This window comes from Stegostoma tigrinum, chromosome 22 (genome assembly GCF_030684315.1).
Source record: "Stegostoma tigrinum isolate sSteTig4 chromosome 22, sSteTig4.hap1, whole genome shotgun sequence".
Classification (NCBI taxonomy): domain Eukaryota; kingdom Metazoa; phylum Chordata; class Chondrichthyes; order Orectolobiformes; family Stegostomatidae; genus Stegostoma; species Stegostoma tigrinum.
The window spans coordinates 36,226,985-36,241,005 of record NC_081375.1 but is presented as its reverse complement, the minus strand read 5'-3'; the positions used below and the strand labels follow the sequence as shown (position 1 = coordinate 36,241,005).

The following is a 14,021-nucleotide window of genomic DNA, read 5'->3' as shown; positions in this document are numbered from 1 at the left end:
CGCGAGGCTGTATTGCGCTCGTGTCGTTTCGACAGTTGGTGGGAACGAGAGTCGGTGAGGCTCAGTAAACAGTACTAGGTATCGTCTTATTCAAAATTCTCATCAATATTTTCAGAAGGCCTGTAAACACTCCTACACGTGTGTTTCTGGACTGTCATTTTCATCTTATATGTTTTCCGGCTGTTCGGAGCCGAATAAATACGGTATTCCGATCGGATCATCAAGCAAATTGAGACATTGCTATTGAAGATGGGGAGGTGCCGGTGTTGGAATGGGGTGGACAAGGTCAGAAATCACACTCCAACAGGTCTATTTGAAAACACAAGCTTGCGGAGCCTCAATCCTTCTCCAGGCGGTAGTATTTACACCGAGATGATTGGGGGAAAATCTGTTCCCCGAACCAATGGGTGATCAGTGGGCGGGGTTTAGTGCGGTGGTGGCGGCAGTTTGGAGGAGAGCGCGCTGTTGCTCGATTCCGATGTGTTCCTCCCTTCCCGGCCGTTCTCCCACTGGATCTCCCGCCTCTCCACTGTCCCCGCGCTTGAGCTTTTGCGACGCTTGTTAGTTCGCGCGTTTGCTGAAGTTTCAAGCGGGAATTTGATGCTGTGGTTGCTGGTACGCGAGGTAGGATCAGTTTGTGGTTGATGTTCATCTGTCAGTTTTCCAGTATTCATCCGGGTGCACGGTCTTGTAATAGCCCCACGATATGGAAATATGGCTTTTATTTTTATTCTTGGTTTTTTATGTGATATATATTCAAAGCTAAATGCAAACAAATATGTGCAGTATTACCATTTATGTGCACAATTTAATCACATTGATTCAACTTTTTTTTAACATTGTAAAACTAATACATTCCTTCCTGTGATAACAAGGTGTAGAATTGAATGAACACAGCAGGCCAAGCAGCATCAGAGGATCAGGAAGGCTGACGTTTCGGGACTAGACCCTTCTTCAGAAACTTTCCTTCCTGTAATCATTGTGCAGCCACGATTCCAGCCACAGGAATTAAAGGCTAATTGTGTTTTAACTAATTCCTTTGTGTTTTTTTTAAGTCAGGTCATAGGTTACATGAAGGGAATGTGTTTGATATAGTTGCTGCACATTGACTTCCAAAAAGTGTATGATAACGTAGCGAAAATAGTCTGAAAGACATTGATGCATGTGGAACAAACAATGGAAATAGATTGAATGACAGAGAATAGATTAGTATTGAATATAGTTTTTTGGACTGAAGGTTTAAGGTTCTCCAAGCATCAGTACAAGAGTCACTTCTTCAGAGAGAACTGGGAAAGATTAATAATCTTGGCGTAGCTGAGATCGGGAGAAGGAATGACTGAAGTAGGCTGCACCACTGGTATTCAGTTGAGAACTTTTTTGACAACAAAGAAAATTTTTGAAACAAAAACAGAAATTGTCAGAAAAACTCAGCAGTTTTGGCAGCATCAATGGAGAGAAGGCAGAGTTAACATTTAAGGTCCAGTGACCATGCTTCAGAACTGGCCTTAGCTCGGAAAAAGTTGGTATATAAGCTGAAGAGGGGAGAGGAGCAAATGATGGGTGGAATTGGAGCCCAGTAAGAGAGAAAAACAGTGGTGCAGACAAAGGAATAGGTAAAGGTCAGCCTTCTAAACAGCATCAAGGCAGTAAATCTGAGGGAAGCAGAATTACTACCAGTTAATAAACTAAGAGATGAGCATCCTAATGGATCTTCCGTAGATGGTGCCACTGGAAGTAAGTGTAGTGTCTGGAATGCTACCTTCTCCAAGATTGGCATAAGTCATGATGAATCATTTCAACATCATGATATTTCTTTATCCAAAGGCTCTTCGTAAAGCCCAGAAATTTTTTTCTGGCTATATTTTGATATTTTAAAATTTTGTTATAAATTAGAAGCAAGATAAATTGCTCCTTGTACCCTTTTTATAATTTCTGGTGTACCGTTATACCTTCCTTAATAAATATTCTTACAGCTTCCTTTCACCTTGCCATCAGTACTTTTTTTTCAGTTTTTAGAACAGGAACAACCCACTTCTTGGTTATTTGGATTGAGATTGAAATTCATTTGGAGGAATTAAGTGGCACAAAGTCCATGGGATGGTTACAGAAAAAGGGAATACTTGCAGCCATTAGTTGTGTGGTGGCTGAGGCAAGTTGTTGGGTTAGAATAGAAAGTGCATTACTGTACAAAAAATCTGTGCTGGATGTTGCCAGTACTGATAATGGGTCCCTGTATTCTATTATTACGGTTTTATGTAACATTCTGTTGCTCATTACAATCATTTTTTCATCTTGAGCAGCACAAAACCCATCAGAAATTGTGTAAATTTCTTTATTTATGTTACTGTTGCATATTTTTTCTATTTGAGGTCTGACAACTTGGAGTTAATGGAAATGCTATGGTCTGATGATGGAAGAAGAAACTAGTGACACAGATTTAAATAATGATTCACTTGAACTGCCAGTTTTCAGTTTTACTGGCCTTCGAAGCCACACGGCCTGTGATGGTGCATTTGATTCCAAGCACAGAACTCCGGAACATTCAAACCTGGTTGTTATAGAAGGTTCAGACTCTGATAATTGTGACCCTCCACTGGCCAAAACTAGTTGTTCTCAGACAAATCCTAGGCACTCTGTTAAATGCTTGCCTAATGAAGTAGTAACAATTGCAAGTAGTGAGAGTGATGGTGATGAGGATCAGGATCTTGTTATCCCTCTAGCAGAGAGACTGAAAAGAAAGCTCACTAAAAACCAAAATCTGGAGAAGTTTGACTACTCAATTTCTAAATCTAGTCAAGAAAATTCCAAACCTAGCTCTTTACTCAAGGCATCAATTCCCAGTACCTGTCAAATTAGCCAAGATGATTCTGAAATTAAGGAGACTGAAGCTGTTCAGCTCAGTGAAGGCCAAGACGCAGGACCTGTGTTTGTTAGACGGAAAGCTTTTCGTTCACACTCTATGTGGGACATTTCAGACTCGGATGAGGGAGATGAAGCTTGTAAGTGGCAAGCAACAACATCACATATTCCAGATTTAAATTCAGCTCAAGTGCATGGTAGGAATGCCTGTTCCACTGCAAAACCAGCATCAGATTCATTCCAACCACAGAAAAAACTAAAAAGGAATGTAGTAGAAATAGAAAATGCTCGATCAGATGCACTAAGAAAGCAGCAACAAAGAGAGCAACGGAAATTAGAGAAAGAAAATATTCAGCGGCAAAAAGAAGAGGAAAAAGTGATGAGAAAGGAGTTAGCCAACATTGAGAAAATGTTCAGGCCAGGGGAATGTTTGAAACACATGCTAGTCTCCATTGATCCAGGTGAGTGCTTTAAAAACTTTTGGAGGTTATGGGACGATAATTGCAACTTTATATTTACACATTTACAAATTTATATTGTGTAATTATAGTGCAATAACATGTTTAAGTATTGATTGTAGAACAGTTACAGTACAGTACAGAAGATGGCCGCTTGGCCTATTATGTATGCACCATCTTTCTGGAAGAGCAAGTTGCTGCTCTGCAGCTTTTTCTTTTGTAACCTGGCATTTTTTGAATGGGTGTAGCTATATTTTTGTTGCCTCCAGTACACCTTTTCTTTAGCTCTTGGCTACTTTTGGGATCCTGTATGCTTCATGAAAACATTAGAACCCTGTTCTAATGGAAACATGGAAACACAGTTCAGTCCAAATCGTTCATGCTGATCAGATATCCTGAATAAATCTCTGGCCCCATTTTTCAATACTTGGCCCATATCCCTGTAAAGCCTTCCTTACCCATTCAGGTGCCTTTTAAATGTTGTAATTGTACTAGATTCCACCGCTTCATCTGGGAGCTCATTCCATACATGCACTACCCTCTGTATGGAAAAGTTGTCCCTTCAGTCCCTTTGAAATCTTTCCATTCTCGCCTTAAACCTGTGCCCTCTAGTTTTGGACTCCCCCACTCTAGGGAAAAGACCTTGTCTATTCACCCTATCCTTGCCCCTCATGATTTTATAAATCCCTATAATTGGAATTCCATCCAATTCTCATACGGTTGTTCTAAGTAGGTTTTTCACAACTGTCCACATTGTAAGCCTAGTTTAGCATGCATGTTATAGCTTGGATCTATGATGGTGATGATTGAGGCTCCAATGTTTTTTCTTCATGTCGCTGACAACAAATCTCTCTCGCTGTTGCTGCCTGCCGTTGGTGTGTGTTGGAAGGATGTGCAGGTTTATACTTAACAACCAGAATTTCTGGCTTTGAATCCCAACCCAAGTCTTGATGGCCAAGGAAGGTGTGTTCGTGATAAGGTTCAGAGGCAGGGACACCTGTTGCATCACAGGATCTCTTCCTGGCATTTTCTGTTTGCTTCACATAATTATCCAATAGCGTTGTGACAGTCACAATTGATTTTGATTCCACCACATTCTTGGGAAGTGCATTCTGGAACCTAATCATTTGTTGAGTAACGAACTTTTTGCTAGTCACCTTAAATTGTTTTCCTCCATCTCTTGATCCCTCTGTCAAATGACAACTTTTCCTCACTATCTACTTTGTCTGGATTCATAGTCAATTTAATCACCCAATATACATGTTTTCACCTCTGAGCGTGACTTCTTCAATTATTAGCTGGTTGGTTTCTTGAACTTCTTGTATATCAGTTCCGATTAATTCAAACCTCAGTCACCTGTGTGATGTCCTCAATTCAAGTCCTTCAGCCATTGAATTATTTTCAAAACCTTTGTGCTCGTTCATAAGTTCCTCTGTGGACTTGTTTTCCCATACCTTCTCCTCACTAGTTTGTACTCTTTGTCAGTGAACCGTTGTGAGTTGAAAGCACCTCTAACCTTGCAACTCCATCTTGATGTTCATTATTCTCCTTCCACCTCCACCCCCATTTCATCATGAGGCATGGTATCATAAAATCTTTGCATGGAATTATATTTCTAACCCGTGCAGCCTGTTATTATTTCTCCTTGCATTCAAAAATCTCAAATCTATCCCTACATATCTCTTCCCTCAGTTTCCCTAAAATTATAACTGTTGAGTGTCAGTTTTACCTTATCCTCAGTGATCTCTTTGGGACATTGTGGTCTCTTAGAAATACTGTTAAAATGCAACTGTTTAATGCTTTGAACATAGTTTTTTTCTAAATTCGCTCTGAACAGTGGATCCAGTATGGACTTGCCTGCATTCTTGAAGGCTGCCCCAACAGACATTGATACCTTTTTTGATTGTCCCCATTTATTTTCTGATCTAAGTGATCACACCTACCTCGGTCAAAAGATGAAACCCCTTCCTCGGACTTCCTAAATGTATAATGTTGGTTGATACATCAATGCTGCAATGACACAGTCGCTATTTTTCCTAAAATCCGGAGGAAGCCTAACAGTTGCTGCTGCAAATGTGTGTGTCATGTATCATTTGTTTTGTTACACAGGGCTGCTTCAGGTAGATGGTGGTGGACAACTGCTGAGCACTCTACAGACCATGGAGGTTAAGTGTGTGATAGGAAGTCAGACTATTCCCCACAGTATGACCTGGAGGAGAAGACAGGCTTGTATTGCAGGGCAGCTGATGGTAAGTGATATTCTTGTGTTCTTAAGAAAATTGGTTGGGGTTGGAAAATTTGAATTGTTGACACTCCCTGCAAGACTGAGGGTTTTGATGGCACTTTCTGCCCCCTCAGGCCTTGAGATCCTAGGGTGTTACTGATGGAACAGAAAAGTTTTTGCTGTCTCTATGGCCAACATTTATCCTTCAACCAACGTTGTAATCTGAGATCTGAAACAGAAACTAAGATTGCTGGAGAAACTCAGCAAATCTGGCAGTGTCTGTGCTGAGAAAGGATGGTTCATATTTCAATTCCAGTGACTGATAGCAGCTACGAAAAGGTAGTATTTATGCTGACGGCAGGAGTTGGGTTTGGTGTGCTGAGCCACCTTTGGTGGGGTGCTACCACTAGACGTGCGTTTCCCCTCCCTTGTCAGCGTTTCGCAGGGACTGTTCCCTCTGGTACAGCCTGGTCCACTCCTTCTCCATAACCCCACAGCACTTTCCCATGTAATCGTAATACTTGCCTGTATACCTCCTCCTTCCTCGCTATCCATGGCTCCAGACACACCTTCCAAGTTATGCAACAATTTACCTGCTCTTTATTCAATCTAGTGTACTGTATTCTCTGCTCTGTGTGATCTAATGTGAGCTGAAGGGATGAAACGTAGAGTAGGTGACTGCTTTGCAGAGCACATACGTTCTGTCAAAAGAATTCCCCCACACCTCTAGTTGCCCAACACTTCAAAACACCACTCTGCTCTATAGCCAACATTTCTATCTCAGGCCTGCTGTGGTGTTCTAGCGAGTCTATTGATCGCAAGCTGGAAAAACAGCATCTCATCTTCCACTTGGGGACCTTGCAGACTTCAGGACTTAATATCAAACTCAATCTTAGAGCCTGAACAACATCTTCCATGACATTTACCCATCCTGACACCTCAGGACCTGTCATGACATAGCTGCTTTCAGCTTGGCCAACCCATTTTCACCTGAACATTGTCCTCATTATCAGCTTTTCTCTTCTTGTTTACGATCAAGTTTCCTATTTGTCTGCCTAATTTTGTTTTGTGTTCTCTCTCTCTCTCTCCCCCCATCTCTCTTCTCCCTCCCACCCCCCCGCTCCATCAGCACTTATCTGTTCACTCATTCCTCCCATCTCCTCTTTTCCACCCCCAATCCCCCACCAGCATAAATTCCACCTTTTGCTAACTACTGCCAGATCTGAAGAAAGGTCAATGTACATGAACTTGAACTGTGCTTTTTCACCACAAATGCTGCCAGACCTGCAGACTTGCCCCAGCAATTTCTGTTTTTGATTATGATATTATCAGATTGCTGTTTGTAGATTTTACTCTCCGACAGTGATTGTACTTCAGAATTACTTTACTGGATGTGTGAAATGCTACTATTTTAGTTTGGTCCTTCATTAATAATGATGTCATGACCTCCCCAATCCAAAAGATGAGGGTTCTTAATCGATGCTCCATTGCTCTTCTTGATTTGTGAAATTAAATTGACATTCCTTTCCTTTGTGTGTTGAAATCAAACAAAAACATGCCGTATCCCAGCCAATATAACAAATTGAGGAGCTGGATGAACTCAGGCCAAGCAGCATCTCAGGAGCACAAAAGCTGACGTTTCGGGCCTAGACCTTGATGAAGGGTCTAGGCCCGAAATGTCAGCTTTTGTGCTCCTGAGATGCTGCTTGGCCTGCTGTGTTCATCCAGCTTCACACTTTGTTATCTTGGATTCTCCAGCATCTGCAGTTCCCATTATCTCCGATCACAGTATCCCAGCCAATGTTCATCCCTCAACAGTCATCAGACACAATCATATTGTAAATCACCTCAAAGGGTATACTGCATTTGAGAGTTATATATTGTACGTAATAGCCTTTTTGAAACATTGATTCCATGCTTATTAGACTAATTAATGTGGAATGTCTGACCGGGCCAGGCCCAGTCAAAGTAGGAACAGCAGGTTCCCCTTCCCCAAAAATTAATGAGCCAGTTAAGACTAAATGTTTTGCAAAGGAAATTTGAAGATGATGGAACAGTGTCTTATCCTCGTTCACTTTTACGCAAGCTCTCATTTCTATTAGAAATGTTAATAATTATAAGGTTTTATATCAACTGTGATTTGTGAGAAGCATGTTTTCAGATTTCAACTGTGGAATTTGTCCCATTAATATATGGTAGCAATGCTTAGTGCGATTTTTGAGGTATTGTGATCATTACCATATATTGTTTTTTGCTTTTATGGGGACTTATGAATATCCCAATTAGAAAGATGAAGCACATGAAATCACGTTTGTCTGGTCTTAAGTCTGCCTGCATTGATGTATGGTGGGGAAGAGTTGAGAGGCATAGGCAGCTCTTTCTTACATTATGCCCAACAACCTGAGGTATCTATGACATGTCAATGTATTTGACAGGGAGGTTTATCTCCAGGTGGTGCTGTGTAGAGAATTATTGGATTAAGGTCAGGTTTTTCCTCCTTACTACCCACAGACATATGAGTATCAAAACTGAATAAAATTGGGCAGCCTAAGCTAGAAAATAAAAACCAACTCCATCTAGCCAGGGATCAAACATGGAATCTTTCTGGTCTGCAGAGTTGCAAGACCAGAGGTGCAGACAACGCTCAGTGGCTCAAGGACAGTTTCTAATCTGTATGGCGATCTGAAGAGTAACATGCTGTGGATTGTGCTTGCTCAGTGAAGCAGTGTGCAAGGTATCATCTCTGTGCCTGGGTTTGAGATGTATTACAAATTTTTGAGACTAGTTCAACTTTGGCTGTCCCCTTGCCAGTCTAGCCTCAAGACATCTCTCTCCTTTCCTTCCATCTTGGAAAAGCAGAGCCAAAAAAAATCCATTAAAGAACATTAGCCAAAATTAGGAAACCTCCATCAAGGACCTGTGATTTCATAGTTTCCCAAAAATGTGACTTAAAATTGTCTTGAAGATGTCGGAAGAGGTCAAGCCTCTACACCTAAGGAATATTGTTTGCCAGGCTGATCACCCTTGGCTTTCATGATTTGAATGAGTCTAATCTTAGCATCTAAAATCATCCCTTTTCCTGTATGTTGTTGAAGCCTGTAATGATCTTAAAGTAAAAGCTCAATCAGAATCCCTGTTGATCTGTACATCACTTGTGCTGCAAATCTTTTGTTTAAGCCACTTATTGTAGCCCAGTTGTGGCCAAACAAACAGACAGAGAGCTTGAACGTTTTAGGAAACAGTCAGGCCACATTCAATTGTTTGTTCTTTTCTTTCCAGACCTGCTGGTCCTTTATCTAATTAATTTTCTAGTTAGAGATGGTCCTGGTAGATTACTTCACATTTTAACTACTGTCAAGTGTACTTCCAGTCTTGAATCGGTTTATCCTGTGTCTCCACGTGCTGTTTTAATTTTTTTTTTCCTTAAGATCCTGAGCAGCAAAATATTGTCTAATCTAAAAATTGTATAACTGTTATCTCAAGCAGATATGAACACAAGGTCAAACCCAGTGCATATTCCTGTGGAGTCTCACTCAGTGTCAGGTCCTGTGGGGAGAAGTTCCAATTAAAGCATCCTTTGCATAAACTCCTTCATAATTTATGATCCATCTTTCAACTTATGAACTTGTATAAGGTACTAGTTAGACCTCAGATGGACGATCCAAAGAATGCAAATGTATTGGCAAGAATGCAGAAAAAGTTTACAATAATAATTCCGGGCTGTGATTCCTCTGATATAAGGAAAGGTTGGAGAAATTGGGATTGCTTTCCTTGGAGAGAAGTAGGCTAAGAGGAGATTAGATAGAAGCATTCAAAATCACTTGTTGTGTGGAGTTATCTGGATGGAATGAATACAGAGAAGACATTCCCACTTATGTACAGGTTTAAAACCATAGGGCACAGTTTTATAGTATTTTACAAAACAAAACTAATTTCTTGCTGTACATAATCAGTTGCCTTGCCTGGAAGTGCAAAAGAGGTGGGCTCAGTCAAGCATTCAAGAGGGCACTGGATGATTATCTGGAGAGAAATGTTTTTTGGAGATACGGGAAAAAGATATCAACAGTAGGGGAAAATGTTCAGAGAGCTATTGTAGAAAAAATAGATTGAATGATCTCTTTCTAAATTGCAGTAATTTTGTGATTCTGTGATTTTACCTTCACAGGGCGGCACGGTGGTTCAGTGGCTAATACTGCTGCCTCACAGCACTAGGGATTCAGGTTCAGTTTCACCCCTGGATGACTGTCTGTGTGGAGTTTGCACATTCTCCCTGTGTCAATGTGGGTTTCCTCTGGGTGCTCCGGTTTCCTCCCACAGTCCAAAGATGTGCAGGCTAGGTGGATAGGCTATGCTAAATTGCCCATTGTGTTTGATTAGGTGGGTTATAGGGTGAAGTGTCTGGGTGGGATGCTCTGAGGGTCATTGTGAACCTGTTGGGCTAAAGGGCCTGTTTCCTCACTGTAGGGATTCTTTGATCTATGATCTCCTCAATCATATGTTGTTTTGCAGAAATTTTGTCATCTAAAATAAAACAGGAATTCAATCTGCAGGCTTAGTGGCCACTGCTACTAACTTGGATGCTAGCAAGTTTCACATGGATGTTCAGTGAGCTTGGATTCTTGCCTGTCTCTCTTGATTATTACTTTTGTTATCAGTCTGAAATTTTCTTCTTCAGTCCTGCCCACACCTCTATTTTGGCTCCTCAGTACTCCATTCCAATTTTTTCTTTTAACCTAACCCCATTTTTCCTGAAGGATGAGATCTAGTAGATTCTTTATTCCATGTCTTTACCATTTACAGTCTTCAAACTTCTAAACTTAGATTATTTTGTTCTTCTATTCTTTTGAACTTAACCATTAGCTTGTCCTATGGCTTCCGCACTTCAGCTTGATTTTTTTTGATAGTGAAAAATTAAAACCTCATTTGAATGGTTGAAATGTATGTGTAAAGGCAAAATAAAGTGGATTCTAAAAATATGAACCAAACGCAGGATGCTGGAAAAACTCAACAGGTTTGGCAGAATTAATGGAGAGAGGAAACACAGTTGCATTTTGAATCTTATTTCAGAACCCTCTCCCCAGTCCCCTCTCTGATGAAGGGTCTAGGCCTGAAACGTCAGCTTTTGTGCTCCTGAGATGCTGTTTGGCCTACTGTGTTCATCCAGCCTCACACTTTGTTATCTTGGATTCTCCAGCATCTGCAGTTCCCATTATGTCTGCATTTTGAATCTACAAGGTGTAGAGCTGGTTGAACACAGCAGGCCAGACAGCATCAGAGGAGCAGGAAAGCTGATATTTTGGGTCTGGACCCTTCTTCAGAAATGGGGGAGGGGAAGGGGACTCTGAAATAATGTGGTAAATTGTATCCACTATTCTCGATGTGGCCTCTTTTACATCGGGTAAACCAAGCGGAGGCTAGGAAACTGCTTTGTGGAACACGTATGCTCGGTTTGTGACAAATCACTGCACCTCCAGTCGCGAACCGCTTCAACTCCCTCTCCCACTCCTTGGGCGACATATCTGTCCTGGGCCGCCTCTAGTGCCGCAATGATGCCACGCGAAGATTGCAGGAACAGCAAGGAACTCTTATGTTGCTTAGGAACTCTGCAGCCCCATGATCTCAATGTGAACTTCACAAGCTTCAAAATTTCCCAACCCCCGACCTCATCACAAAACTAGCCCAGCTCGTCCCTATCTCCTTGACCTGTCCATGGTTCTCCCCCACTTTCCTGCTGCTCCCACCCCACTGACCATTCCCTACCTCCACCTCCTACCTACCACCTTCATCCCCGTCTTCTTGACCTGTCTGTCTTCCCTTGACTGACCAACCCCCATTCTAACTCCCCACCTACACTCACCTTTACTGGCTCCATCCCCGCCTCCTGACCTGTCCATCTCCTTTCCATCTATCTGCTCCTGTATCCACCTTCCATCTGCCTCCCCTCCTTTCTCTATTTATTTCAGAGTCCCCTTCCCCTCCCCCATTTCTGAAGGAGGGTCCAGATCTGAAACGTCAGCTTTCCTGCTCCTCTGATTCTGCCTTGCCTGCTGTGTTCATCCAGCTCTACACCATGTTATCTCAGATTCTCCAGCATTGGCAGTTCTTACTGTCTCTGCATTTTGAATCTAGTATGTCTCTTCAATAACGTGCATATAGCCTGTGTTTTGCTACTGTACTGTTGTAGCCTGTTTAACAAAACTATTACATGTTGTAACTTGTTTTAATTCCTCATGGATAAAATGTCTCCTGGAAACTTATCTTAACAGAATGAAAAGACTGACTGGGTGGATGAGCCTCACGTTTTGATCTATATTCCACTGGAGGAGTTTGTATCTATGGTTTACAACTCTAAACAGGTAACATTACAAATTAAAAATGTACAAATTTTCTTCTTTGTGTTTCAGCCCTCTGACACTTGGTTTGACTAAACATATCCCATAGTAAAATTGCTGGTGGTTTTCCAAAATTCATTATTTTAATAATTAAAATAGTTTCCTAGTAATTTTTGCCGTAAACAGAAGTAGCCTCAAAATAAATTATTTGTCTCATTTAAAATTTAAAATCATGCCCAGTTGTACCTGGTCTTTATTCACCTCCAATTTCCTGCTAGAAGGACTAGTAGAAACTTACAAGGTGGCCTAATGAGGATACAAAATCTCAGGCTTGGTGCCTCTTCTGTATCGTAACAGCTGATCTTGGATTAAATGACAGGTGTCTCAAAAACCCAGAAGGAGAGGAAAAGAACACAATCTGCTTTTCTCACTCCGGTCATATCATATGACTTCTGGTAAAGAATACATATGTGAGCACTGAATGAAGATTGGGTTAGGCTGTAATGCCCTGTTTGGATGTGTGGCCTGATGACACTTCCTGGCTGGGATCACAGCTGAAGAAAGGCCATTTGGGCGGTATGTGAGCAGTCCTGATGGAAGCATAATGCCACTTGAGTCAATAAGAAAAGAAGTCTTTCACAATGGTAGCAAGTGCACATTTCATTCCTTGGGAAGGAGAATTTCTAATTTATGTTCAGTCCTACTTGGATGTAGCTTTAAAAAAATCAAAACGCACTTTGAAACAAAATGTAAGGAATTACTGAATCTATAGTCCAAAATAGTAATCTAATCTCAGATTAAATTAAAGCAGTATTTGACTAGAAGAACAATAACCCATCATATACTATAGCCAATGTGATCAGTTTTTCCTTTCAGGTAGATGACATGCAATAAAAGACCATAAAATAACTGTAATAAAGCGTGACTAGTGGACCTCTATCGAAATTCAAGTTTGGTAATGAATGAAAGAATACTGAAACCTTGTCTTTGAACACTTTCAGATGCAATGTTAATCCAAGATCTCATCTACCCTCTGAGGTGGGAAGAAAATATCTCTGTGCTATTTGGTGGAATAACGAGGAGGTTATATTCATCCATCAATTTACATCATAAAAACAGATCATTTGTTCTTTATGGCATTATTGTTTGAGAGAGTTTGGCATGTGGAAATAGGCTGTAATATTACTGAAATCACAACAATAACTCCCCAGGTCACTTCATTTGCATTAGGAAGATCTATGGTTATGAAAGGCATGTCATCCTCAAACTGTTATCTTTCTAGCTGCACTTTATATATTGTTTATTTCCAACGTAAAAATGCATTATTTGCTTGTACTGTATTCCTGTGTAATATATAAATTATGCACAAATAAGTCTCTCCCAAGTGAGAATTCAATTAAGCTGTTTACTGATAAACAATTAACCGACCTGATAAATGTTCACTAATCGTATAACGCTCACACTTCCCTATAACTTCCAATCTAGGAGGTACAAGGTGCTTCTACTGAAGGCCATACAACATTACAGAGCTTTGCTCATGGTATTCTTCAGAAAAATGCAAGTAGGATTCCATGTTTTGTTGTTGTGGAGTTGGAAAGATATTTCAGGTGAGAACTGCACTGAATTTTGTTCTGTCATGCTATCTTGGGTACTGTTTACCTTACTAGCTTACAGTGGACGTTTGTGCTACAGCTCAGTGCCATCTGCTTAAATTGAAGATGTTGACTATATTTGTGAGGAATAGAACTATACAGTTAGTATGGCTAGTGGGAATTTAAAAATTATTTTAAGAGAATCAGGAGATATTCCGAGATCTGCTCCCTTCTACTAACCTATGAATGACTGATTTCAAAACCTGCAAGCTCATCTGCACTGGAGTAGGGGAACTGTGGTAAATCCAAAACCCACCAAGTCCTGCCATGGCTTTGCACTTGTGCATTAACAGTAGATGAGTCAGGACTTTACAATTCCAAATATGAACACATTACTTACCTTGTACATTAAATATAACTGTTGTAATCCAGTAATATTGCTCTAGAAAAAGGAGGAAATATCTGATTTAAGCACTTTTTTTAAAGAAGAGAATTCAATCATCGTAGAGAAATTTTGCAGAGTTTCAGGGTAAAGGGGTGGTGAGTGACACTAGGT

General features: G+C 40.8%; 1 protein-coding gene across 3 annotated transcripts in view; it reads left to right on the top strand.

Annotated features, from left to right (window-relative positions):
* Nucleotides 1-5: 5 nt before the first annotated feature.
* Nucleotides 6-14,021, top strand: part of eme1 (essential meiotic structure-specific endonuclease 1) — a 32,989-nt gene continuing 18,973 nt past the window's right edge. The window contains exons 1-5 of one of the 3 annotated variants that reach the window (XM_048555606.2): nt 6-78; nt 2,370-3,320; nt 5,427-5,566; nt 11,808-11,897; nt 13,359-13,480. In XM_048555606.2, coding sequence (XP_048411563.1) covers nt 2,408-3,320; nt 5,427-5,566; nt 11,808-11,897; nt 13,359-13,480 — 1,265 coding nt within the window. In that variant the 5' untranslated portion in view covers nt 6-78; nt 2,370-2,407. The other 2 variants (XM_048555607.2, XM_048555608.2) reach the window with 2 other exon arrangements.